We start from the raw sequence: 27,565 nt of genomic DNA, 5'->3' as shown, positions 1-27,565 counted from the left end.
TGTCCCAGCACCATATCAGAATCGCAGGGACCTGAGGGATATAGGACATGTGGTTTTCTTTAGCTAAAATCTGCACTGTGTTGTGATTACACAGCCCCTCAAATGGTACTTACTGTGCATTGTGTCTTTTATGAGTTAGAAATCTGGACAGCGTTCTCCATTGGATTATAAAACCATTGAAATAAATCAATGTTCCAGACTCAGCTACCTGGCAGTTCCTCTACTCTTTGGCTTAATTGGATCAGTCATAACTCTGATATTAAGTTTGCTTCATCCTTTAGGAGAGGCATGGCAATGGCCTTTGTGTCTCCACCAAAATTCCTTATGTACTGAAAAGTTCAAGGTGCCATTTTTAAAAAAAATATTTTATTAAATGGCAACTAATAAAATCTTATGCTTCTGTCCTTGCTTCACTCCTATTGATGTGATAAAACACTAACAAAAAACACTTAGGAGACGAAAGAGTTTATTTCATTTTATAGGTTATAATCCATCATTAATGGGAGCCAAAGCAGGATGTTGATGTGGAGTCCATGGGAGAAATTCTGCTTACTCCTACGTTTACCTTCTGCTGCTTTTCTCACACAGCACAGGACCACCTGACTAGGGATAGCACTGCCCACAGCGGGCTGAGCATTCCTACTGATTGGCACACAAGATGTCCACAGATTTGCCCACACCAGTCTGATGGCAATAATTGCACAATTGAGGTTGACTTTTCCCAAGTGACTCAAGGGGACAATCAAGACCTTGTCTTATCTTTTTCCTATGCCCTTTCATGTATGCCCTGAGTTTCATCCTGAGTGTTTATTTAGTGAGGATTTTGAACACTATCACCGTAAAATCACTGGTTTTAATTTGAAGTTGCTAAGCCTTACTAAGCACAGAGACTTTCCCAATTAAAACAAAACCCCTAATATCTTCACATAAAAACATATGTTGACTATGTGCTGATGGTTTGACCCTGCTCCTTGACGCATCTCTTACTTATGCCTTATTTGAGAATGAAGAGGCTATCCTGGGACATATCTACTTCTAGGATGCTTAGGTCTTGATCTTGTTTAGTGGGCACATTAGCTACTTTTCTCATCACTGTGACAAAAGATCTGATAACACACCCTAAGGGAGGAATGATGCCATTCAGCTCTTCATTTTACAGGGTTCAGTTCATAGCTGCTTGGCCCATGTGTCTGGGCAGAACATCACAAGAATAGGGTAATAGAAGCATGTGACAGTAGAGTTCTGACTTAATGGTGGACAAGAAGCACAGAGAGGTACAGAAATGAGTGATGAATGGAATGCATCAAAAACTCAATCGCCAATGACTTACTTCCTCCAGTTATGTCTCACCTCCTCCTAAGTGTCCTAAGATAGAGCCACCAAATGGGGATCAGGCATTCAACACACGGATCTGTGGAAGACACATAAAAGTTAAACCATAACAAGAAAACATCAGGAAATGAGTGAACAAAATATAAACACAATAGCTGTAGGTTGTGGCAAACACAAATAGGCAAATAATAAAATAGGAAAGAATTGAGGAAGGGCAACTTTCAGAAAGCTACTGCTATATAAGGGAAGAATGTTTTGTGGGTTTTTTGGCATTGAATTGGGTCAGAAAGGATATTATTATGAACTACTGGAAGCTGAGTGACTTGCAAAGAAAAGAGGTTTATTTGGGCTTTGATTTTGTCCGTGGACAAGGGCCTGGATCTTGAAACAGTCTTCTTAAGCCGTCAGACCTGGAGGACCACAGCAACTCATGGCAAGAGAAAGAGAAGGTGTGAACTATGGTTTCTCTCTCTTTCTACAAAGACAGCAAGCTTCCACTATGGTGGCCTCACCCTGATGTCTTTTCTAATCTAATTGGATCCCAAACACCAGAGGCTGATTAACTTACTTTTCCACTCTGGGAGTTATTTCACAATGGGGATCAAATCTCAACACACAGATCCCTGGGAGATACAGTGAAACAGTCTAGAGCAGAGTCACATGTGTCTGGTGAGGGATGAATGGCGAGGTATCTGATGGGAAGGTTGGGGCATGATTTCTGGTGTGTGTGAGAGTGTTTCTAACTAGACAATCACTTTTACTTTAGCCTTTTCTCTTCAGATTTATTTTCTCACTTGTTTCTCTGTTTCAACTCATTCTGGACCTCTAACTTACTTATGAAAGGACCAGGGCTACCCTGCTCTGAACAAAGGTCATGCCACATAGGCTGTTTCAGGCACATGCCTCCCATCTAACCAATAAATATCTTTCTCTATTGAGGATGGCCAGGAGTCTTTCAGTTCGTTTCATTCTCCTACTGTTGTCAGCTTCTGGGAAAAGTATTCTAACTCAACAAGCAGTATACTGCTGTGCCAATCCTATACATCCACACTTTCTAGAGAACCTTCTGGAGGCTCCTCCCTTCCCTGACCTCTCCTTTGAATATGCTTGGTCCAGGAGTGGCACTATTTTGGGGTGTGGCCATGTTGGAGTAGGTGTGTCACTGTGGAGGTGGGCTTTGAGACCCTCCTCCTAGCTGCTAGGAATGTAGACCTCTCAGCTCCTTCTGCCCCATAACTGCCTGGATGCTGCCATGCTCCTACCTTGATGATAATGGACTGAACCTCACATTTAAGCCAGCTCCAATTAAATGTTATTCTTCTAAGAGTTGCCTTGGTCATGGTGTCTGTTCACACCCCCACTCTTCACCTTCTCTTTGGTCCTGCTCATTCAACTTTCCCAAGCAGGCACCTACTCTTTCCCCGTCGACTAAGGTTGGCTCCCCAACCTTACACACAGCTATCTTGTCCTCTCTACCCGACCTGATAGTCACAAGGGAAGACTAGGTAAGGAGTCATGGTACCCCAGGGCAGTAGGAGGGCTTCCCTAACCTGCCTGTGGTGGGTGATGGGGCATCTGCCCTCTGCCAATGGTGCCAATGACTGACTAGATTGCTTCTTGTACCACCAGCAAACCCGAGCCACGTTTCTCTACACTGCTGTCTAGAAGGATCTTTTAGACATTGTCATGACTGTGTCCACTTTGCCACTTGTATCTCATCTTAAGATGTTACCTTCTCAATGGGGCCGCCCAGGACCGGCTCTCCCAAGTCACAGAATCTGATAGTTCTGTGATTCAGTTTCCACATTAGGGATAATTTGGACCACACCAGCTTTAGTTTTGCCCTTCTTTCCATCATTCAAGTGTTATGAATTCAACGATTTCAAACCTTTGGTGGAGAGCAGTACCCTGTCGCAGGACAAACTCACTGCCATGGATTCGATGTTTTCCCTGAAGGATCCTAATGGGGTCAGAGGGCATGACTGACTGGAGCCAAGCAGAAATTAGGGTACTGATTCTGGTGTTCACATGTGTTTCTCAGCTGTCTTTCCACCTACATGTACAAAGGGCTACCCCAAAACTACCAGAAGCAGGAACCCCATGAGCCCTGAACAGGAGCATTGCCATCACTGAGCCAGCCAGTGGGTGAGATGTGAGCATGTCTAACCTAGCAACTTCGATTTTCATCTCCAAAGGCAAGCAGAGGAGGTGGAGGGTGGAGACTGGAATATAAAGCTGCAGCCTCAGCCTCTACCCATCCCCTTTTATTTTCTCCTGTCGACCAGGGGAAACCCCAACGCCCCCGGGGTCTGGGGAGCTCCGGCTTCACTGCCTCAGGATTCATGACCCAGCAGAAGCAGGAGTAGAGGCCTCCACAACGCTAGTGATGCTGGTCCAGAAGGCTGTCTTGGGTAGGGGGGCGGCGGGGAGAGGCGTGGCGCTGCCTGGGCCTCCCGCAACGAAGGGGCGGGACGATGGAGCCCCACCCCTGCGAAGGAGGGAGGGAACCAAAGAGCGCTGCGGGTGGTGAGCGCTCCGCCTGGGCGCGCCTGCTTCTGCTGCTGCTACTGCCGCTGCAGCGGGGCTAGGGCTGGAGCAGCGGGCTAGGCGCGGGCGGGAGCGGGGAGGAGGGAGGAGGCGGAGGCGCGTGTGCCAGGCGGGCGGGCGGGAGGGCGGCTGGCACAGGGCTTGTAAATAAACTGCGATGCTGTCTCGGGCTCGCCGGCCCGGGTGCCGCCGTCGCCGCCGCCTCCCTGGAGCTTCGGTGCCAGGCTCCCGCCGTCGCGCGCCCTAGTGCCACCGCGCCAGCCTCGCGCGCCCTCGCCGGGCTCCGCACGGACCCCGGCTTCCCGCGCCCCTCCGGGTCCCACAGGGGACCCGCTCGGGATGTGACCCCTTGACTCCCCATCCGACCTCCCCTGCCCCCCGGGAGGCCCGCCTTTGCCTTCTTTTGGGGGGGTGGGCGGGGAGGGGCGCGCGGATCATGGCATTGGAGTTCCCGGGCTTGCAGCCGTCGCCGCCGCCTCGTCCACGTACCCCAAGCGCTCCTTCTTCCCGGAGCAGCAGCGGAGAAGGCGAAGCGCCCGGTGGGGGCGAGGCAGATGGGGCTCAAGGCTCGCAGGGCGGCGGGGGCGGCCGGCGGGGGCGGCGGCGAAGGGGGCGGAGGAGGCGGCGGGGCCGCTAACCCGGCTGGAGGGGACTCGGCAGTGGCCGGCGACGAGGAGCGGAAAGTGGGGCTGGCGCCAGGAGACGTGGAGCAAGTCACCTTGGCGCTAGGGACCGGAGCCGACAAAGACGGGACCCTGCTGCTGGAGGGCGGTGGCCGCGAAGAGGGGCAGAGGAGGACCCCGCAGGGCATCGGGCTCCTGGCAAAGACCCCTCTGAGCCGTCCAGTCAAGAGGAACAATGCCAAGTACAGGCGCATCCAAACTTTGATCTATGACGCCCTGGAGAGACCGAGGGGCTGGGCGCTGCTCTACCACGCGCTTGTGTGAGTACCTGGCCGCTCGGGGCGCCCCTTGGCGGCCGTGCACCTTAGGGTTAGGGCCAGGGCTGGAGCTAAGGAAGTGTTTGTGTGTTTGGCCACTCAGAAGCGCTCTCTGGCTTTGGCTTGGGGTGAAGGGACACCAGTCTGGCCTTAGCCCACGGTTCTCTGTGGTGCGACCGAGTGCTCCCGGTGCCTGGGTCCTTAGGCTTAAATGCACCAAACGTGGTTTTCAGGCTGACTTGGAGATTTGAACTGGCGAGTACGCGCAGGTGCGCGTTTATGGTACATTCTGGGATGTTGACATGAGAGCTTAAAAGAATTAGATATTTCTAATGAAGCAATTGATTCGGACAAAATTGGTCCTTAAATAAGCCCCGTCCTCTTGGGATGGATAGCTTGCAATCACCACTCAATTTAGATGATATATCTCAGAGTTGAGGATAATAGTGGTGCACACTGCCCATAGTGGTTTACATATGCCTGTGTACATGTATGTTACATGAATGTGTTACCCTTCCTTGGGTAAGATGCTGATATCAAAAAGGAATGGGTCTTGCTCTAACTGGGGGCTTAGACAGGCCAAAATGCAGGTCTTTGTGTTCTTTTAGGAAGACGAATAGGCTAATAGAAAAGGGGCGGGATTTCCAAGCTTAGCCCAAAGGGTTAGCTTTTAGCAGAGCTAGAGATGGGGTGAAGCTATTTAAGGCTGGAACATCCCTATGATTTGGGTCCAACATCCCATAGTTTCGGTTCTACTATCTCTGTAGGTTCAACTGTTTCTCATCTATTGGCTTGGCTGACCAGGGCATTGGACACCTGAGAGTCCCTGTGGGAAGTTTTTCCCCAGGGACTCCTCTAGAAATAATCTCCATGCTAGCCCAGAAGGTAAATGCTAGGCCAGAAGGAAAATGGAACTGCAGATGTACCGACTCCTGGGATGCAAAATACACACCCGTATTCAGGGAGGAAAAGAGGGTACTAGCAGAGGGATTCCTCACCCAAGACTGGAATCCTGAGTGTCACACCTTGGATGTGTGTGACAGGGCACTTCTTGCTACCATCTGCTTCCTCGCTTTGGCTTAGGAAGCTATATGAGTGTCAGGGTTTGGGTAGGAAATAGACTATGACTTTGACCCTTCCAATTTAAGGCAGTTGGTTTCCCTCCAGTTGACCCTTAAGTGACAAAGAGGGAAGAAGTCAGGGAATGTCTTCTGTTTGTTAAGTACCTGCCTGTCTTTCAAGGTTGGAAGAGCTTTTCCTGGTTTGGCCACCAGGTGGGGCGTCCACACAGGACCTCAGCTTTGTGCAACAGGTTTCTTCCAGGTTACAAAAGCCTTGAGAGAATGCATCCCTGAAACTCAGGAAGCAGCAAGAATAAAGATGACGTACCTTGACAGGGACTTGGATTTCGGTTGGTCAAGCCTTTGATCCCTGTGTCTGATCCAAACCTTAAGATGTGCTGTTCTTTCATAGTGAAATGAGATTTAACTGGCATTCATTCTTTAGTTTTCTAGCACCATGTTCAAAATTGAAGTGAAATAAATATATGTAGTTTTGAAAGGTTGAACAAATTATTTGAGTGCAGACTCCATGTCCCTTGGCATAAAGTTGTGTTCAGTGTGTATTTAATGACTTTGGAACCTGGGGTTTTATTGAAGCTTGAGATTCTTTCTTTCTTCTCCTCCCACCTTTTGTAGCTGGAACCCGATGCCTTGCCCTGCCCAATCTGCAGAGAGAATAGATAAAGCCTATTGTAGAAACAACTACAAGGTTATTTTATTGTATAATCGTTCATATCTTTGAGATCAGTTTGTAAGTGCCAAGCCTATAGCCAGAGTTTCCCAGAGAAGACCTAGGAAAACTTAGGTTAGAAGTGTCAGATATATACAAATTGTGCTCAATTCTCACATGACCACAATGAGGTAATGATTGTAACTTATGCCTGGTGGATGGAAATTTGACAAGTGCAAGAGACAAAGCCAGCGTTGCAGGGATAATGGTTCTACACCTCACATCTGGCTTTCTCGGTGCACTCAGATCCCATTTTTGACCCTTGGGGCATTTTGCTGAGCATTTCTGGGTGCCCACTGACTATTGGTAATACAAGGCTCTTGGTCATCAGTTTTTCTAGCTCAAGTAGGAAATCAAACCAGTATCCAGTCAGAACCTAGGAGGTTCTGTTAGGAAAATGTAAGGTGGGCTGGGCTGGGGCTAGGATTTGTGGCCTCTGATAAAAGATGGTTTATGAGAGGGCTCTTCATGGGTTGGATTTGTATTCCTAATACTTACACAAGCTTCCTAAGTGATTGTAGTTCACATCCTTCCTCAAGCTCAGGAGGAGCCTGAATAAGGGAACACAGCTGAGTCTTCACTGATGATTCAGGATTTTGCAGGATTTTAAAATTCAGACTGTGAAGTGCCCATTATCCTGTGCTGGGCTGTGGCTAATGGCAGAAGGGGATTGAGACATTCGGTTGACCATGAACTCACAGTTCAATGTGCTCTCCTTCTTTTGTAAATTAACTAGGCCTGTCAAGTGAGGTTTCTTCCTCTCCTCTGTCCTAAATATAAAAGTGAAAATCAATCATTCCTCCCACCTTGCTTCCTATGCCTCGAAGGCCCATCCCTTGCTCCTAGCTATTCACCTTCACCTTCGTACAGAGCTGGTTTCCCCTTCTCCAGGAACCTTTCCCAGACTTCCATCTGGCTGGTCTCAAGTTGCTCCCTGTCTTCTCCAGCCATATAATTTTGTGTGCTGCGTTGAGCTGATGTGCTTGCTTCTCTGCCCCACGAATCCAAAAGCCGCTCGAGAGTGAAGGAGGGATGCATCTTCTTCTATTTTCTTTCTTGTTTTTCTTTTTACTCTCAATTCCCGGAAGACCATAGAACCCATGATAGGTACTTAGTAAGCATTTGCTGTGTGGGTCCATGGCAGAATTCTCTCAGGATTCTAGTTAATCAAGACTTTGCTGTAACAGCTTTACTGCCACAGCAGTAAGTAGCTGGAGTCAGCACCACAGGATTAGAAGAGGAAAATAGTCCTTGGAAATGTTGGGCTTTGGGGGGGGCGGTAGACGAGGTGGAACTCTTGCTTGGCTTCAAGGAAAGATTATGGCAGCCATGTCTTTGGCTGAGGCAAACTTTGCTATTACAGGACATGCTGGTTTCTGAGTTCCCCTATATGGCTTTACAGGAGCTAAGTAGGACTGAGCTAGAAGCTGAGGATTGGAGGTACTGCCCCCACTGAAGAATGGTTCCCGTGCTTAAACTAGCAATTATGGGTATAATAAGCCAACATTGGGTACTCTGTATTCAGTTGGTACTGAATAAGGATCTTCTTAGATGTCACACATACCTGATACTGTTGCTGTCCTGAGCCTGTTGGTGGAGAAATGCTGTCTTTATCTTGGCATTGGCACTAGCTTGGCACTCTGAAGGCATCCCGTTGCCCTGGCCATGTCTCTCCAGCCAGCTGGGTATTGTCCCTTACCACCTGTTAGCAAACCAAAGGGAAAGGATCTGGAAAAACACCTGCTGCTGTTTTCTAAGGGAGGCTGGCTTCAGGCATCTGGCAGGCAAGGCTGGTTACTTAAAGCCATTTCTCCAGCCCCTTCCCTGAACAGAAAGGGCTTGGCTGGTGGCCTTAGCCTGAAGAGTTTACCCAGGGGTTGATGGAAAACACCTACACAGGTAAATAAAGAGATTTGGCAAACACTTCCTCTTTTGTGTCTCCTTCCGATTATGTATAATCTACCACCTTTTCTCCCCACTCCCATGGAATCCACACCCAATCTAATCAATGACAAACTCACTTCATTTTTCTCTTCATTGTCTGATCTCTTTACCTCTCTCCTTGCTCTTCTCTTAGGACATTTTGAAGCGTCCTGAGTTGCATTAAAGGGTAGGTAAGGTGGTGATTTCAACAGCCAATAGTATTTTGTTTACTTTTGAAATTCTGTTTTAATCACAATGTTTCTCCTTTCCCTTTCCTCTTTCCAAACTGTCCCATAGGCCCCTTCCTGCTCCCCTTCAAATCCATGACCTCCTTGTTCATCAGTTATTATTACATGCATATATGTGTTTGTACATACATATGCATTCCTAAATATAACCTGTCTAGTCTGTATAACGGCATTTCTGCCTATGTTTTCAAGACTGACCATTTGGCACTGTTAACCAACTGGTGTACACTTCCCTGGGGAACTACCTCTCCCGCTCCACTCAGTAGCCTGTAGTTCTTCTGTAGGGTTGAGGCCTCATGGACTTCCCTCCATTTAGTTTGTTGATATCCAAACATGCACTAGTTGAAGACATCTCCTCAGTGGAGTCTTTGAAGCCAAGCTGAGAATCTTTGGATAAATAAAACGTGTTTTTTAGATGGCTGCATCCTCTGTGTGGACCATGTCCCCATTATCAGCATCAGGCTTTGTCCTCTGATGGCTGATGTGTGATGCAAAGGGTTCTGCAACTTGGTGTACTGGATTGCTTGTTGCAGGGCTTTTAAACCACGCCCTCCAAAAGTTCCAGGCCTTGTACCTGTTGATGGAGGTGAGTTGCGTCTTTTCTCTTCTGGAGACAGAGACTTGGAGCACCATAGGTCGGGCAGTGTATAAAGAAAAGAACATGATTCCAGGAATTGTAGAGGATGACAGTTTCCTAGATGAGTGAAAATTTGGTCTCTGCTTCCAAGATGATGTCTTGAAGGATATGTCCACTGTAGGAGGAACACTATCCCTCACTGGCAGAAGGTAGAAGGTGGAAGAACCAATCACATGACACTTCTTTTATAAGGGTGTGAATTTTACTGGCAAAGGGAGGAGCTTTTATGACATCATCATTTGTTAAGGGTTGCACCTCTCGACACTATCACATGGGCCGTGAAGTTTCAACACCAGACTTTCAAACCATAGCATCATGAATTGGGTAGTCTTGTGTGCTGGGGCATCTCAATTAGTCACCGAGGTATTAGAACATTCAGTAATGTTTTCTTCAAATAGCAAATTGCCTGATAACCCAAGAACATGGTTGAGTCTTGATGCAATCTGTGGATAGTGAATAATTCCTTACATTTACAAAGGTCCCTAGTCATAGGCCCTGGTGTTGGCTTCCTCCTGCTCAAGACCTTAGGCCTTGTGCCTCTTTCTTTTCTTTCCTCCTCCTCCTTCAAGAGTCAGATTAAATCATTGGAAACCCATAAGAACATAGACACATTTTTAAAGTAGCTAACTGGTATATTAGTAACACTACATTTTTGTAGTTGATGCTGTCACATCCAGGACTGCATGTGCCACCATCTGCTCAATGTCAGGGTACCCCGCTTACTGATTTAGTCACCATGACACTAAGAGTAGGCAACTCCTCACAGATACCCAGATCTGGTTCATTGGAGCCAGAGTTGTGCCAGAGGAGCTGGCAAACCAAGGGCTTCTTTGTCAATTTGTCACCAGGATTAAGTTCATTTCTTTCTGTTGTCTTCTTGGATATCTGGGGTGAAATCTTACCCAACAAGACTTAGAATGTTAAGTTCTGTTTCAATGGGAAACCACTTAGTGCTACCAAATTTTGCATTTCTATTCCTTTTCTTCACTCCCAGCCCCCATTTTGCACTTTATTTCATCCTATATAGATCCATTACAGATGTTTTTTTTCCCTCTTGGTGATGCCAGTTAAATCAACAAACAAAGACAGACAGACAGACAGACCTGACTTTCCTCAATGATGGACTGCAAGAAGTAAGATGAAATGAATATTTTCCTCCATAAGTTGCTTTGGGTCAGTCTTTTATCATAACAAAAGAGAAGCAAACTAGAATCCAGGTCTTTCTCTATGGCTAGCCTTACCTGTGCTCCTCTACAAGGTGGACACAGTGAGAGGGTTCTTAATATAGCCTCTTTCCTCTGGCTTTGCAGCTGTTTTCTGATAAACCTAAATCCCACACAAACTGCAGTCCTATATGATGAGGTCTTCCATTGTACCTCAGAAAGACTATTTGCTCTGAATGTGTCAAGAGAAAGCTGGGCCATTCTTGCTCTGCTTTATACATGAATAAGTAAGGCAGCTGTAGGTTGAATGATTGGACTCATGTATGTGGCTCCAGGTGACCCCTTCTTGAAGAGGACCACTCTTCCTCTTGACAGCCCACAGCTGATACCCTCTTTTCTCTCCTCCACTAACCCAGTACTCTATGAGAGTCCTATTGCAGACTCTCTGTGCCCACTAAGTTTCCCTTTGGGGGGCATTCAGAACTATCCTAGTGATAATAACTTGGAGGAAGCCTAAGTGTTAGTGATTGCTTGAGCTAGTTGCCCTCTCTTATTCCCTTCTTTGTGAATTCCTTTTAGACATTTCCTTTCCAACTACTTTCTTTCTGGAAACAATGATAGGGCAGGCAGGCACACAGTGTCTGTTCTTATACATAGTATTTCTGGCCTTGAGAAATAAACAGACTCTTCTTCCATCAGTCCACGCTCCAAGTTCACCCTGTACCTCCCGGATCTCAGATATACTTCCTGTGTGGGGAAGGTGTGATTTAGGTGCGAATCCAGGGGAAATCAGACAAAAGACTGTGAGGGTTTGAATGTGAAGTGTCCCCAATAGGCTCATGCATTAAAGGCTTGGTCACCAGCTAGTGAAGCTCTTTTGGGAGGTGGTTGAAGCTTTAGGAATTTACAAAGTTCGTTGAAGGAAGTAGGTCACGAGGGGTGAGACCTTTAATTAAGTGATCTGCCTTTGTGTCTCCTTTGTTTCTCTCTTTGCTTACTGGCTAGACACCAGGTTCTCAGTCTTGATTCACCCTTCCTCAAAGTTCCAGATGACCTTGGGCTGAACCCCACCTCCCCCAACAAAAAGTTTCCTTCTTTTAAATTGTGTTGGGATTTGTCACATTGGTCAAAGTCCAACAAATGTGAAGGATAAAACTGAGGAAAGGTGGCAGAATCAGACTCAGATAGGAGGTCGGAAACCGAATGAAAGTGTATACCATCAAGCACGGTACCCTGGGTTTATTGAGGCTCAGTCGTTTGCTAACTTGGGAGGCTGTGTGCATCAGCCCAGCATGACCCCTTTAACTCCAGTTTAGGGCTGAAGCAGAAGTTTGAGAACTCCCTTGGTCAGCATTGCAGAGCAGATGCCCATGGTATTTGTTGCAGACACTACACCTGGCAGATGCTAGACAGTCTATGATAGGCTGCTCCATGCTTGGTTCATGAAGGGAGATAGTTGTCTTGTGACTCTGACTTCATAGTTAGGGCTAATTTCTCAGTGGTTCTTGAGTTAAGGAAGTTTGGAGACCCAAGAGCTCATGGTTGCTCTGTGGGTTTTTTTGTTTTTGTTTTTTGTTTGTTTGTTTGTTTGTTTTGTTTTTGTTTTTTGACATCATTAATTTTTCATTTAGGATCCTCATTCAGGAAAAAAAAGGGTCTGAATTAAAAGTATCTTCAAATATTTAGCTTTGCTGCCCGGTATCTTCAGGTAGTAGCCTTTCAAAGTTCTTCCCTAACACCAGAGTAAGTAGTGCTTAAAATCACCATGAAGACTGACCCATGCCTGCTTTCTCTAGGGTAAGAAACCATCCCTTTCCTGGGTTCTGTGATGACTGCATTTTGCTAGATAAAACAGGAACGACTCTTGAACAAGCACAAATGGCTGCGTTTTCTGAGCTGATTTGCGATACCTTCAGAGAATGAAATATCTTATTAATTTACAACATAAAACATGTTAGTGGCTACGGATTGTGTTTGCACTCCTTTGTTGCAAAGATAGCAGGCTCCTGAGTGTAAGCTAAGGGGCTGGGTGTGAACTGAGGGGATGACACTTCCTCCCTTTGCCTAAACTCTGGTACCGAGGTAACTACAGTCTTCTTCATAGTTCTGAGCTACTAAAGGCAACATTGGGTTTTTCCCCTCCAAGAATTTGGTACCAAGAATACCTTATTCAGCTGGGAAGGAAATTCACGGGAAAATCATAAGCTTTTGAGTTTGCCCTTCAGGTCTGCAACTAGCTGAGTTGTTGACTCAGTGCTGATTGCTGACATAGTTGATAATCTATGACTGACCATGATGGTTTTGCATATTTCCAACCAGAGTCTGGCTTATCTTCAAAATAGGAACTTGTAATTTTATACCTACAGCCTGATGAATACTGGGTTGAACTGTTTGAAGAGGTGGAAGATCTGGGTTTTAGCTGTTTATACCCTGCATGCTAAAATCCTTGAATTTTTCACCTCCCAGAGCCTAATGTGATACATAGCACAGCACATTGTCAGTCTCGTTGCATATCCAAGCACAATGCCAGTCTCCAGGATGAGCAGAGCCAGTGACAGAGATATTGGCTTTGAATCCTGGCTGTGCTGTGTTTTAGACCAGTGTCACTGAATAAGCCACCAGCCTAAAGCAGATTCTTTACCTACACACTGTGGGCTCATGCAGCGCAAAGCCTTGTGTGGATGGAGTAGGTTAAGTGTTCAATGAATGGCCACCATTTTCCCATTCTTGCCAGAATCTGCTAAGGTAGAATGATTTTCCTGAATAAAAGCACTGGTGAAGTGAAAATTGTCTCTACTTTAAGGGCTATTTTCTTGGTAGGATATATTTCTGTTAAACTATACAGATGTCAATTTTCCACCATTGAGGTGAAGGAAGGGATTTACCCTGAGGAAGGAGCTGTGTAAAGGTTCCACTGTTGATCCATGTTTCCAAAGGCAACAGAGGTGATTCAAAGAAACACTTGTCCTAACCATACAACTTTCAGGTGACCCAAGACTGAGTTAGTGCATTCTATTTATTACCGCATACACATGCACGCACGCGCTCGCGCACACGCACACACACACACACACACACACACACAATGGAATATATGTACACACACTCTCATATATTCTCCTAGAAATACAAACAGATTTTTCTTTGAGTTAAGAGAAAATAAAACGTGTGTGTGTGTGTGTGTGTGTGTGTGTGTGTGTGTGTGTGTGTGTGCGCGCGTGCGCGCATGCGCGTAATATTTTGTTGTATTTTTAGTTTGCCAGGATTATGGGTCAGTTTGACTTGCCTGGAGTAATGACCATCTAGATTTAACTTCTAGGCTCCTTCCTCTAGATGATTTTCTCTTATGTTTCCAAGGACCATTCTTCTAATTCCAAGTGTTTGGTTGATGCTCGCTCTTTTTTTTTTTTTTTTTTTTTTTTTCTTTCCTGTATTCGCCATTGTGTTTTATGTATTTTCTCCATGTGTCTTAATCCTCAGTAGGGACAGACTGTTCTAGATAAACACAGATCCTGCAACATAATAGGACCTTAGTTAATACCAAGTAATATCTTCCTAATCACAGCTATAGTATATAGTAAAAATCTGATAATGGCTTAACGTTATGTCTTGTGTCTTCTCCAGATACTAAAAGTGTGTGGTTTGAGCTATGCATGCCTATTCATATATGATGTATGTGTGGACATGGGTGAGTAGATATGTGGAGGCAATAACCATAATAGGACTCTCTGCTTTGAAAAATTGATCAGCTTCACCCTGGTTGCTAGGTTAGCCATTTAAAATGCTGACATTTGAATCCTTTGACAGTATGTCAAACATTCAGACACATATGAACGACCCCTGTTTTATCAAGAAGGCAGCAAGAGCCAGAAATATTATCTGTCTTTCTCAGGAATTGGCCTCAGATATTTTGAATGCAGGGGCTGTCCTAGGGTCAGAGGTTCTGAGTTCCCATCTTGGCCCCTCTCCCAGCTCCTGTCCTAAGGCTTTTACTTGCTGCCTCTGGCTCTGCCAGCTGCTTTATAGTTGAAACATAAATCCATAGAATTCACCATTTGAATGTGCAGTCCATTGGGTGTTAGTATATCATCACAGAACCATTAGGGTTTTCTACTACGCTTATCAGCAAAGGAATAATTGTGGAAGTTAAAGGGGAAGAGATGCTGTGAGAGAATCAAAAAAAAAAAAAAAGAAAAAGAAAAAGAAAAATCCAAATCAATAGTGGTGGAAGTATTTACAAAACACATATCCAATCACCGATTGTCTCAATCAAAGCTAGGATCAGTTAAATTCAACTGTAAGAAACATTTTGTTGGGTGAAATATTTGAAAAACAGATCTGGTGTGGGCTTAAAAGCACAGCAACAGCAACAACAGCAGCAGCAACAAACTCCAAACCCTTTAATGAGTGCAGTAATAAACATCTATTAAAAACAGACAGAATGCATAAACCAGACACTAAGGGGAGCAGACAAGCATATAAAACGATGTCCAATATCATTACAGGATTGTAAATTAAAGCAGCAGGGAGAGATTAGAATGGGTGTGGCTAAAAGCCACCACAACAAATGCAAACAGTGGCAATGATGTAGAGCAATGGGAATTCTAAATTCTTGCTGGTGGAGCTCAAAACTAATAGACACCCTGGGTAGGTAGACTCAGCACAGTAGTTACTCCCCTGGGAGTTTCCTCATCTAAAGTTCTATGTCCACACCAAATCTTTCCTGAAAACTTTTATTCTAGTGTTACTCACAATTAACAGAAATATTGTATCTAGGATCTCCTTTAATCAGCACCATGAATTCCTATTCAGAGATGGAAATAAATGAGCTGTGATGTCACTGATGTACCTTAAATTCATTGTGTATTGATAAGTGACAAAGGGTAGTCTGGGTAGGTGACATGCTATATTATTTCAGCCACAGGACATTTTTGATAAACCAAAGCTGTGGATATCATAAAAAGACTAGGGATTTCCAGGGGATAGATGGCAGAGAAGGAAGTTGAATAAATGAAGTACAGATGATTTTTCCGGTGGTGAAACGATTGTGTATAGTACTGCAATGTAGTCCATAGAACTGTCATGCACAACCAGTAGCAGTTCAGTGAAATATGGTGATGGTGCAGTTGGTCTCACTTTCACATGGTTAGAGAAAGTTTCTAGAAAAGCAAGAGGAGCCTATAATATATATTTTGTAGTGGCTTAAAGTTGAAAATATGCATAGTATAGAGATAAGCTTGTTTTGTGTTTAGTACAGGTGACTGTCTAAATGTGCACACATGGGCCATATACATTTCCTTGTGCTTTGAGGAAGTCTGACTTATCAAACCCTTGGAAAGAGAGGATTTGTAGCATCCAAGTCTGGATGTCTAATACCAGTGTGTAAGCGAAGGCAGTGGATTCATGAACAACTCTCTGATTATAAGACACAGACAGGATATGTGGAAGACTAACCTCAGCTATCCTGCATTGCCAGAGAGTAAGAAGAGGCTCTTAAAAAAAATCCCGCATTGTTGGTAATATGCTAGAGGGATACTGTACCCAGAATAAAAGAGCTCCCATGATCAAAGCAGGAATAATTTGAGAAATGAAAGAAGGTGGTATTGGAGTCTAACTGCAGGATAAAATAAATACCTATGAATTCTTACTAACATGAAAGCATTACCACAGGATAAAAGCAAATGTCCACATGTAGGTCCTGTCATAAACAAATGATCAAGTGGGTGGACAGGAGTGGGAGAGGTAGGTCTTCTCAGAAGAAGTCTTCTTGCTTCAGTGGGTTCTTTGCTTCCAGGAGAAGTGTAGTGCAGATCACATATAGTGCCTTCCTTCCAGAGAGTAGATATAGAAAGTGTATTAAAAATAGAATGGATGAGCTTCACTCCCAGCCACATGGTCCAGCATAGGGTCACCTATAATCAGTCAAGTTGTATCAGGTCAACTCACCCTTGAGATAATGGAACAAAAAATGTCAGTTTTCTCAGACCTTTTTCCCTAAAGCCCACAACTTCAGTTTAACCTCAGAAGGGATGGTGGCTACAAAAATCCTAACAGAGACGTGTATTACCCATATTCACACAATTGCCACAGTTACCTAAACAAGGAAGGCAGAGACAGTCCTAGAGAGCTAAGAGCTTCCTCCAAAATGTGACTGTTGAATTATAGGTGATATTCTGGATAGGATACTGGGAGAAATAGAAGCTTGGTCAACTGAGTAAACTTTAGATGCTAGTTAATAACTGCATTAACATTAATATCCATCAACTATAGCAATCTTCTTACTAATATAAGTTGTCAGCCATAAGGACAGGTGAGTGCAGGTGACATGGGAGTTCTCTATACTGTTATACTATAGGGCTCCTCCTTTTGGCCAGATCCAACATCTGGAAGCTGGCCATGTCTCCTTCTAACTTTCTCTGCCATAGACTGCTGCTGACCCTGATTTGTGGCCCTCACTAGTACCTGTCTCCTCCATGCTATTTGTCTCATAGCGTTGTGTTCAAGTAAGTCACATGGTATAAAACTTGCCACCATTGCTGAAAGGTAGTAAGAAGATGTAATATTTCCTTTGTTCTTCAGTTGATCTGAAGGCTCCTTGAGGACTTTTTGGAAGATTACCCAAGGCTGTTCTCTGAAGAGGGTCATCTGTCCTCTTCTTGCCATCCCTCTTTGTGGCAATGCTCTCCCTATCTTCTCTCTTATCTTCATTCTTAATGAAGCTCTTTTCCAGGTTTTAAAGATATAGCTCATAATAGTGATAATTCAGAGCAATGGCAATATGGGAGCGTCTTCACATTGACTTTACATGGGAAGCCAGTGTAAAGATTACTGTTTTCTATGACTCCAACAGAGTCTAAATTGTATTCAAACTATACACAGTTCAGCTCAGGGAAAATTCTTGGCATAGACATCATTTAAAGAGCTGGAAGTGTAGGACAGGAGATGGCTGAGTTGCCAAAGTGTTAACTTGAGTTCACTCCCCAGAGCTCATCTGAACAAATGCTGGGTGTGGGCTGGTAGTGGATAAAGCACTTTCTTTGCAAACTTGAAGATCAGAGTTTTGATCCCAAGAACCCATGTAAAATCTAGGAGTGTGTTGTAGACTGTGTAATCCCATATCATGGGAGGCAGCGTCATGGAATGCCCAGAACAAGCAGACTAGTTGGCCAAAAAAGCTGAGCTTTGGATTTAGTGAGTAACCCTGGCTCAGTGTATAAGCTGGAGAGTGACTGAGGATGACACAGATGTCAACCGTGGGTCATACATGCACATGTACACATAAGCAATTGCACTGCATACACGAGTGAGACCATGTGCATGAGCATGCCTATACACAAACATGCACACTACTGCATTAGTCAGCATTTCACAGGGTGTGAGACGCAGCTGAGAGCTTCACATTCTGATCCACAAGCAGGCAGAGGAAGAGACAGAGACTGGACCTGGCATGGGCCTTTGAAACTTCAAAGCCCACCCTCAATGACATACTTCCTAATGAAACAAGACTGTACCTCCTATTCCTTCTCAAATAGTACTACTCCACCACCATTATACATAAACAGAAAAGAACTGAAGCACAAAACTGCACATGCTAGTACATACTTGTAACCCTAGCACTGGGGAGGGTTACTAGCAGAGACAAGGGACCCTCTGGGGCTTACTTGTCTGTTTGCTGTGTTCCAGGCTATTGCAAGAATCTGTTTCAAAATAAGGTGGACAGGGTCCAAGAGACAACCTCCAAAGGGTTGTCTATTCTACATACATACACATGAACACACACACACACACACACACACACACACACACACACACACACACACACACTCACTCATGGAAACCTGAAGGAAATGGGTACCCAATACATACCACAGGTTCATATGCATTCATAGCTCACACTTTCAACACACCTCAATTCCCAGGCCCTGGTGTTTGGAACATTAATTAGTGTCACTGCATGAAACAAATCAAGCTGCGGACCTTGCTTCCATCCTAAAATGGAATGAAGAACATCCAGAAGTGCTACTGCTGAATGTAGAAGAAATATGGCTACTGTTACTGGCGGGACTGTACGAAGCCCCCTCACTGGGTACAAAACTCACTGCATCAGGAGCTCGGAACCCTTTTATTTGGGAGGCGGGGCAAGGATGAGGTTGCAAACACCTCCTCTCCGTCTCAAGTTCCCACCATTCTATTTTTTTGTCTGAGTGCTTTTGAATACCTTAACCAGTGCATATATACCAGTGATGTTTATTATAAATGGACTCAAATACTTGACAAGACGCAACTTAAGGAAGGTTTATATTAGTTTTCAATTTGAGGAGGTATGGACATTCCCTTGGGGGAATGCAGGCATCAGGATGGTGAGATAGTTGGTCCAACTGCTTCTGATGTCAGGAAGCAGAAACCAGACAGGAAATTGTTTGGGCTAAGAAACCTCAAGGCCTGTTGAGGTGACTCACTTCCTCCAACTATTTCTTACCTGAAGGCCCACTCTCAGCTGAGGACCAAGTGTTCGAACCTGTGGAGAACCTTTCTCATTGAGGTCACAACAGTCTATGAGTGTCACTGCATGGTGTTTATGCCTTCGTGATGGGTACATAATACTGTGAATTAATGCAACCTTGCTGTGGTGCATATCAAAATGCTGTTGTTATGCCCACTGCTGGACACGGGTGTTTCTTTCCCCTTCTGCTCACTCTGGATTGTATTGCTGTGAACAAGGGTGCACAAACCACTCCAGTGTTTATAACAACACCCATTCTCTCTCTCGAGACTCTCTGGATCCTTAAGCGTGTCTTATTTGCTGCTCCAGGTAGGCAGTGGGCAGAAAAAAGGGCTGTGTGGGTAGTGGGGAGATGACTACTTACTGGCTGAGGGCAGACTACTGTCCAGCACTCTCTGTCATCCATACTGAGTAACACTAGATACAGGTTTTTCATTCCTCAAGGTCTGTACTGCTTCATCTGCAAGTTAGAGATCTCTCATTCTCTTTTATATAGGGGGCTTCCAGAGGAATGCAAGTTCACTAAAAAAACTGTAGCAGTATTTACATACAATATACCTTATAACAAGGGAACTGCTCCAGACCTGTATATTGAATTTAATCTCACTGTAACCTGCTGTAGAAATCTGTAGATAGAAACACAGGTGGTGGTGTAGAGGATGGGGATGGGTGATTCGTCTGGGGACCACACAGATGGCAGGGCATGGAGCTGGGACAAAGCCCAGAAAGACCCAAGGACAGATGTTACTTCTCACCCTGTCTTCTTCTGCTCCTCCATGAACATACCAGCCAGATCCTTATTCTATCACATAACCTTAGGGGCCAGGCACAGGCCGACCATGAGGTAGGTCCCTGCTGAATACACTACTTTCATTGGCCATGCTGTATCCTCCTCAAGTTCCAAACAAAACCCCAGCTCTGAGCACGGTCCTGGAAGGTGCTTTTGGAAGCCTGAGTGTGGCTGGCTTCTGTGAGCATCCTACAGATAGACTCAGGAGCCAGCCTAGCAGCCTGAGAGGGAGCCGATGTTAACCATGAGGAACTGGACGTGTTCCAAAGTTAACCGGCAGCAGTGAGGGCTTCCAGTGTGGCTCTGTGATCAAACTCATCCTGGAAAGGAACGTACTGCTGTTGCACAGGGGTTGAGTGGGAAAAAGCAAGCGCCAAGATGTTGCAGGAGAGGAGGGAGGCCAGAAGCACCCATAACAGTAGAAAGAACTGTCTGAGGCCAGTGGACACAGCCCAGCAGCCAACTCTTCCTGTCCTTGGCATCTGAACTGCTCTGATGTTCCCTTCACATACATAGAGGTCAACAAACAGCCAAGAGGCCAGTAGCTCCTTTTCTACTTCCTCTTCAAACCTACTAACTTCCTCCAGCCACAACTGGTGAAGGGGGCTGTCAATTCCTTGTTGACTAATTACTGTCATCTTTGGGTACACTTAACACACCTCAGACTGGCTAGATTCTGCCAGCAGGAAAGGGGGTCTTGAGGATGGGGTGTAGAAGTAATCTTCCAGTAATCTACTACTACCTCAGGCTGTCAGTGTTCCAAATCCTTCCCATTCGTTGTTCCATGATTTTCTGCTGAGAGCTTTCTCTTGGACTTTATAACATGATGGGCTAGGATCAGTTCCTGATGGTACTGAGGAGATGGGCCTTGTCTGCAGTCAGTCTTCAGCAAGCCTTCCTCGGCCATGGAGAAGGCCACAGGGAGAAAATGAGGCCCATTTGGAGCCATTCAAGGAGAAAATACAGACAAAGGACTTTCATCCTCTAAGGGTCTCAGGAAGTGAAAGAAAAGAGGGATGACAAAGGCAAAAACAGGGATGGGAAAGAGGATTCACGGGTTCATGACTGGAGATACAGGGAGACTGCTGTGGCTTGGGAGAAGGAACCCATGAGCTGCATAGACCACAGAGAACCTTGCAGACTTATATGAAACCTCTTGGTTCCACACCCGCAGTTGACGTGGTCATATGTGTGCTTTGTAAGGATGCCTGTCTCTAGGCTAGACAGAGGAAGGAGGGGGCTGAGGAAGATGTGTGTGAGGTCATTGCACAAGGCAACTCAATGATGGCATCAGGCCTTTAGAGGCTGTCTGTGAAGCTCCAGCCTTGTGCATGGAGGTTCCAGGGGTGCTCTAACCCACCAAGTCTGCAGAAGCTCCACTAGGCTACATTGCATTATTCAGACACTGGAGGTGAGAAAATTGCTCAGGAAGGCCAACTTTTATCCAGAGCCACCCAGCCAGAATAGCAGAACCTGAAGCCTATGCTCTCAACACCCCTGACCTCAGCAACACCCTGCCCTCTGGCTCCACTTTCCCTCACTGTGCTCTGTCTGCAGCCTATAGGCACCTTCAGGATGGGGCCTGGCATTTGTGCTTAAGATGATTCCCATCTTGCTCACAGAAACGCCAGGCTGGATGATGGAAGTGATTCAGCAAGAAGCAGGACTGGAGGGGAAAGAGCTGTGTAAAAACATTTGCAAGTGGATTAAAACGAGAGTCCACCGGCCCATGCCAGCAGACTGGGAAGTTTGGGAGATATTTTTAGACTATGAAATCCAAATGGCACAGAACGTGGGTTGGGAAGATAGAAATGCAAAGAATAGCTTGTTAGCTGTGACCAGAGGCTGGCTTTCACAGAGTATCTTCCTGGCTGTAAATTCAGACTCAACCAAGTGTGCATATGGATCACGCCCCTCCCTCACTCTCCTCTCTCTCCTTCTCCCTCTCCCCTTCTTTTCCTCCTCACCCGTCTTCCCCTGCTCCTCTCCTTCCTTTCTTTTCTCTTCCCTCCCTCCCTCCCTTTTCCATTTCTTCATTCCCCCACCTTTCTTGGTCTTCCCTTTCCTTTTCCTTTTACCTCTCTCTTGTCCTGTATTTTCTCTTCTCACACAACAGTACAGCTCCTTGATATGGTAGACACCTAGAGACTTCTATGAGGTTGGATGTTGACTCTGACACTTGGGAGGCGGCTGACACAAGCCCAGCCCAAATAATTAAGCAATCCCAGGGAGATCTTTGGTTCTTGTTTCCCAGAGGAGGTCAAGAGCAAAGGTGGAGTGACAGGGAGGCAGGCCTGGCTTCACCTAAGAAAGGGGATACCCAGAATCAGGAGTGGAACAGAGTATGGACGTAAACTGATGGCTTTGCCTCCCCCTGCAGGCTCTCCACGTGCTGGGAACCAGGGCCACCTGAAGCACCCAACTTTCTTGCACATAGCTTGTGAGAGACACACCTTATCTCTTTGATTCTCTCAGGTTGGAGACTCACTGCTTTAGCTGGTGTGGGGCACCACCTCCAAGAACATCTTTCCCCAGCTGTGTCCCTAAGGTAGGGTCATGAGGAGGCATGCCAGGTGCTGCGAGCCATGTGGAGCAGTTCTCAGGCAAAGCGTGGGAGGCTTGTCATTCACAGAAATGAGCTTGCAACGAGCATGACTGTCAGAGCCATGCCACCTGCACTAGATCTCCTGTTCTCCTAGTCAGCCCAGGAAGGTGCAGGTATCTGGCAAAGGAAGAGAATTTAGCTCGGAAAGGGGTGGCAGTGTTGGTGCATAACAGATAGGTACTAGAGAGTCCTTCCTGAGTACTGTAGGCACTTTGCCCCATGCAGCTTTCCTTTTCCACCCTAGAAATTTGTGTGTGTGTGTGTGTGTGTGTGTGTGTGTGTGTGTGTGTGTAAACATTACTAGTATATTTGATAAATAAACATTACAAGCATGTGTGTTTGTGAGTGTGTGTAGTATGGTGTGGTTTGGTGTGATGTAGTGTTGTGTGTCCATCATCTGAGCCACCACACAGGCAGAGTTAAGGTAAAAATCTACAACCCACTCTCCTGGTCCCACCTCAATTCCCTTCCCAGAGGGAACTGCTTTTCTCACCTTGTTCCTGAGTCATGTCTTTGTATGACTGTCTCTTGATAAATCAACTTGAGGCATTTGCATTGATTTCCTGTTGTTTTCTGTCTCTTTGTGGTTTATCTTGTCTTTTCCCTCTGCCCTAACTCATGCAGAATGCCCCCTCAGTGTCCTTAGTCTTTGCTTATCTCTCCTTTTCTCATTTTCCTTCCGCTTCTCCTTTCTGTGCATCCTGTCACCATGTTCTTTGTCTTTCACAATGATGTCCCCTGCCTCTGGTCCAAAGACTTTGGGCATCTCTCTTCTCTCTCTCTCTCTCTCTCTCTCTCTCTCTCTCTCTCTCTCCCTCCTCTCTCTCTCTCTCTCTCTCTCTCCCCTCCCTCCTCCCTCCTTTCATCCCTCCGTGTGTGTGTGTGTGTGTGTGTGTGTGTGTGTGTGTGTGTGTGTGTGTAGCAGAAGATATCTTTGAATGTTGCTCTTCACGTAGTTGATTTTTTTAATTTTTTTTAATTGGCTTGAAGCTCATTGAGTGGCCCAGGGATCCACCTCTCCATGGATCTGTTACTACAGTGCCTAACTTTGCCCACATGTATTCTGGTATCTAAAATTAGACTTTTCCTCACTGAGCCATCTTCACAGCTCAACAAGCATTGTTTTCCTTTTACCTTTCCTTTGACTCTGCATGTTCTCATCCTCCTGTCTGGTGACTCTGGATATCCTCCTGTTTGGTGACTCTGTGTGTCCTCTTTTTGGTGATTCTGGATGTCCTCTCGTCTCAATAATTACCCAAAGTCACAAGTATTACTGGTATTTGGACATCTTTTCTTATGTGTGCTGCTTTTGAGACCTTCAGTTCACCCCATCACATACAGTTTTGGGTCCTCTTTTTAGGAGGTTACAGAAAAGAACAGGTACCTGGATGGGAACTTGGTCACACTCTTGCCTCATGTCACTCTTCTTCATTTCCCACTATGCTCAGAAAAGTGCAAGAACATTTTTGAACTCTGTCATAGACGAGGGAAGAGTTCATGGTCCTTGCCATTCCCTGAGGATGTATGGAACTTAGTGGTTGACCTACAGACATTTTCTTCAGTGATGTAGCTGTTGGTAAGGTACCTTAGATCCTGTTAGCAAGCCCTCACCATGCTTTAGTAAAGAACCATAGTGAAACTCACTGAGCACATATACAAACGTGAAAATGGAAGAAGCCTACTTAGGGAGTTTGGAAGGGGTACTAACTCCTAGGAGTAAGAATGAACAGCAAAAGGTAATTGAGTATGTAAACTTGATAACAATACATTATGTACATGTATGGAAGTATCATAGTGAGACTCGATATTATATATGTACATATGTTCAGGACACGTTAAAACACAAAAAGATCAGTATTTATAAGTTAAAAAAGTTTGTTGAATAAGATTAAACAAAAAGCCAAACCAATTAGAATGGGAAGTATTGAATATTTTCTGTGACTTCTGTGCTCTGATTTCCTAGTGATCCCGACACACTCACAGCCCATTCACATGTCTTCAAACTCGTGACCTGCTATATCCTTTCTGCAGCCTTCTCCATATGTGCTTTCTGTAGCTCAGCTATAGCAGACCTTCAGTAGTCTTGTCCTCTTGACGTCAGAGGATTTATAGGCTTCCAGATAGATAAATCCTTCATTGTTGGCATGGCACATACATAGTTTTCTTTGCAAAATAGCATTCGGAGTTGCAGTAAATCCTCTAGAAATTACCAAGAGTTAACTATGGGTTGCTTAAACACTAGTCATTATGTGTTCCCTGGGCATTTCTGCTGACACAGTGGCTCAACCTGGTTGCTTTGCCTGCCTTTAATCATATCCTCTGCTTTTCATTTTGAAGAATGAGGCGCCTAAGCTCAGAGAGGACAAAAAGACCACCCGAGAACACATAGCTTGCTCCTGGCAAAAGAGGCCAAGTTCTAGGCTTCCCTTCAGCTCCTTTGTGCTATTTCCAGACAAAGTACCTCTCGTCGGGAGAATATGTGGCATCAGGTAATTTGCCAAGTAGTTTTGCGTGCTACTCCCCAAATTAGTAATTAATTGGGCACTAATTTTATTGACTGCAGATAAAAGATTGTTTTGATAGAGATGTATGTGAAGAAGGGACTACAGAATCCATTCTAAAGCCCAGAGGACCAACCAAAAGCTTTAAGATCTCTGCCTGCATTACCTACTTCATAGGTTGACAGTCACCTTGGCTGTGTCTCTTCTAGATCCTGGTTTTGGAAGAACCACAGGGTTTGATAGACAGAATGGTGAGATACAGATGACCTCTAAATCCCCATGCAGCTGACAGCTCTGTATAAGATCCTGGAGTTACCAGCTCCATCAGACAGAAATATGGCTATCAATGTTTTAGAATTGCAGAAGACCAGCTAAGTTCTATCCTGGAAACCACACCTTTGCTTCCAGAGTCGAGGGTCTTTGTTGAGGCTGTTGTCTGAGCTGAGACTGGTTCTGTAACTTTTAAGAATCTGAATTTTTTCATCTGTAGAGGGGGTGAGCCTCAGGATTGAATTCGATTCTGAGTGAGAGATGCCTATCACTTAAGATTTTCGGACATTTACTGATGTCGGCAGGAATGAGCTCATGTGCTTCTTCATACCGTGTGATTTGCCCTTTGTAGAATGCCATTTTCTCTTGAGCACGATAGTTTGAATAACAAGACTGACTCTGTTACAGCCAATGGAGACTCCCAAAAGATGCAGGGGGCCCAAACCAGGTTGTGACATAAAGACAAAGATTCTGATTACCACAGTGTCTGTTCAGAGTTTCTGTTCAGGAGCTAACGCCAGAGCCAGTGGTAGGAGCTGCATGAGCAGGGCTCGAGGGAGCATATGGCCCAGGTAGGAGAAACATAGATTAAACCATTTGCTCAGGACACTAGTGTGACCAGTCACTTGTCCCATATTTGCTGAGGCTGCTCTAAGGAGACTGAAAAATGATAGTGTCTTCATGTTATTAACACACACAGAGAGAGAAAGAGAGAGAGAGAGAGAGAGAGAGAGAGAGACAGAGACAGAGACAGAGACAGAGACAGAGACAGAGACAGAGACAGACAGAGAGACAGACAGATCAATTGACCATCAGATTCACCTGATCCCATGACCCATTGACCGGCCACACCTCACTGACAGCAGCAAAACGAAGCCAATCAAATGCAGTACAGCAAGCGTGCCCTCAGTCCTTTGGCAGCAAGGCACCAGCTTTCACAGGACTCCATTTGGCTTGTGGACAGGCTAGACTGGGGAAACATGACCAGTGGGTAGTAGCTTGGGGATCAAGTCAAAGGGTATCCCTTTTCTATACATTGAAAGCTTTTGCTTATCTTTTACATGTGGATATGTCTGTCCTGGCCACATCAAACCCCTTTGAATTCTCATCAGGGCTCCAAATCTACTCAATTAAAGAAATTATTATTATTATTATTATTATTATTATTATTATTATTATTATTATTATTATTATTCGTAGCAGTAGTACTAGTATTGACTTGGAAATTGCTTACCTGTTTTAGTATATTCTGAAGTCCAAAGCCAGATCGATACTCCAGGGCCTGCCTCTAATTGACTGCATAGGGGGCATAGGGTGATTCCTATAATGGGGATAGACATCAGTAACATCCAAGCTGACAATGACCCACCCACCATCCAAAAGCTGCTTCTCCCATTTGTGTTTCCAAAGGTTATGCCCCAGAGGGCTTTAGCATAGCTCTGATGTGTAATTCTAATTCCCTGGGAAATAGGGCTAATTAGAGCATTTGTCCTTGCTTGCTGTGAGGATTATCAGCCCTGGATGAAGATTCCTGGCCTGAGCTCCTCAATCTCTCAGTGCAGGTGCCCCCTTTTTCTGGAGCTGAGCTGGGTTGTTTGCACAGAGAGGGTGTAGGGTGGGGGAAGGGACTGGGTGTTCTTAGTTAAAAATACCTCAAATATTTCGTTTTCTAAATCTGGAGGAGGGAGGAAAAAAAACACATTGCACATTCTGCTGTAACTTCAGGTTGCCTGAGATGAATAAAATAAGAAGCCAGGAAGTGTTTGAAGGAGGGAATGCTTTCAGCACTGTGGGGCAGACTTGCTACCCCTATGCTTCTTTGGGATGGAGAATGCTTTGATTTCTTGGGGTCAGCTAAAGGCTGGCAGTTCCTGTTGTGAACACACACTCACCTTCTTCCTCAGACTGGGAGACTGAGAGAGAGGCTTCCAGGTAGGTAGTGTGAGACCTACCTGGAGGAAGACAGTGGTCCAACCTAATTGGAAAAATTTGTTGTTGAGGTTGGAGCCTGATGAGGCAGCTATGGGTGTTGGCCGCAAATATACTTCAGCACATCATGTGGCAGGCCCTGTGCTAGGCACCAGGGGTACCATTGAGCATCCAAATCTACTAATTTTGGATGCTGAGGATAAAGGTGCATATTTCTGCAGCTATCACAAAGCTAATGTAGTATTGCCTTCAGGGTAAATGATCCACAGGTTTGGAAGATGTCAAAGTCAATAAACTGCTTGCTATGCAATCATGAAGAGTCGAGTTTAATTCCTAGCACCCACATTTAAAAAAAAAAAAAACTTAAATGTGACAGTGCATGCTTG

General features: G+C 45.2%; 1 protein-coding gene across 2 annotated transcripts in view; it reads left to right on the top strand.

The window, feature by feature from the left end:
• Positions 1–4,006: 4,006 nt before the first annotated feature.
• The window catches only part of Kcnq3 (potassium voltage-gated channel subfamily Q member 3), a 293,223-nt gene continuing 269,664 nt past the window's right edge, over positions 4,007–27,565 (top strand). Inside the window, exons 1-2 of one of the 2 annotated variants that reach the window (XM_032916142.1) lie at positions 4,019–4,449; positions 4,676–4,822. In XM_032916142.1, coding sequence (XP_032772033.1) covers positions 4,316–4,449; positions 4,676–4,822 — 281 coding nt within the window. In that variant the 5' untranslated portion in view covers positions 4,019–4,315. Of the gene's footprint in view, positions 4,823–27,565 lie in introns of both variants that reach the window. The other variant, XM_032916133.1, reaches the window with a different exon arrangement.

Source organism: Rattus rattus, chromosome 1 (genome assembly GCF_011064425.1).
Source record: "Rattus rattus isolate New Zealand chromosome 1, Rrattus_CSIRO_v1, whole genome shotgun sequence".
Taxonomy (NCBI): Eukaryota; Metazoa; Chordata; class Mammalia; order Rodentia; family Muridae; genus Rattus; species Rattus rattus.
Note: the sequence above shows the minus strand (reverse complement) of the source record. Positions and strands in the feature narration are given on the sequence as shown.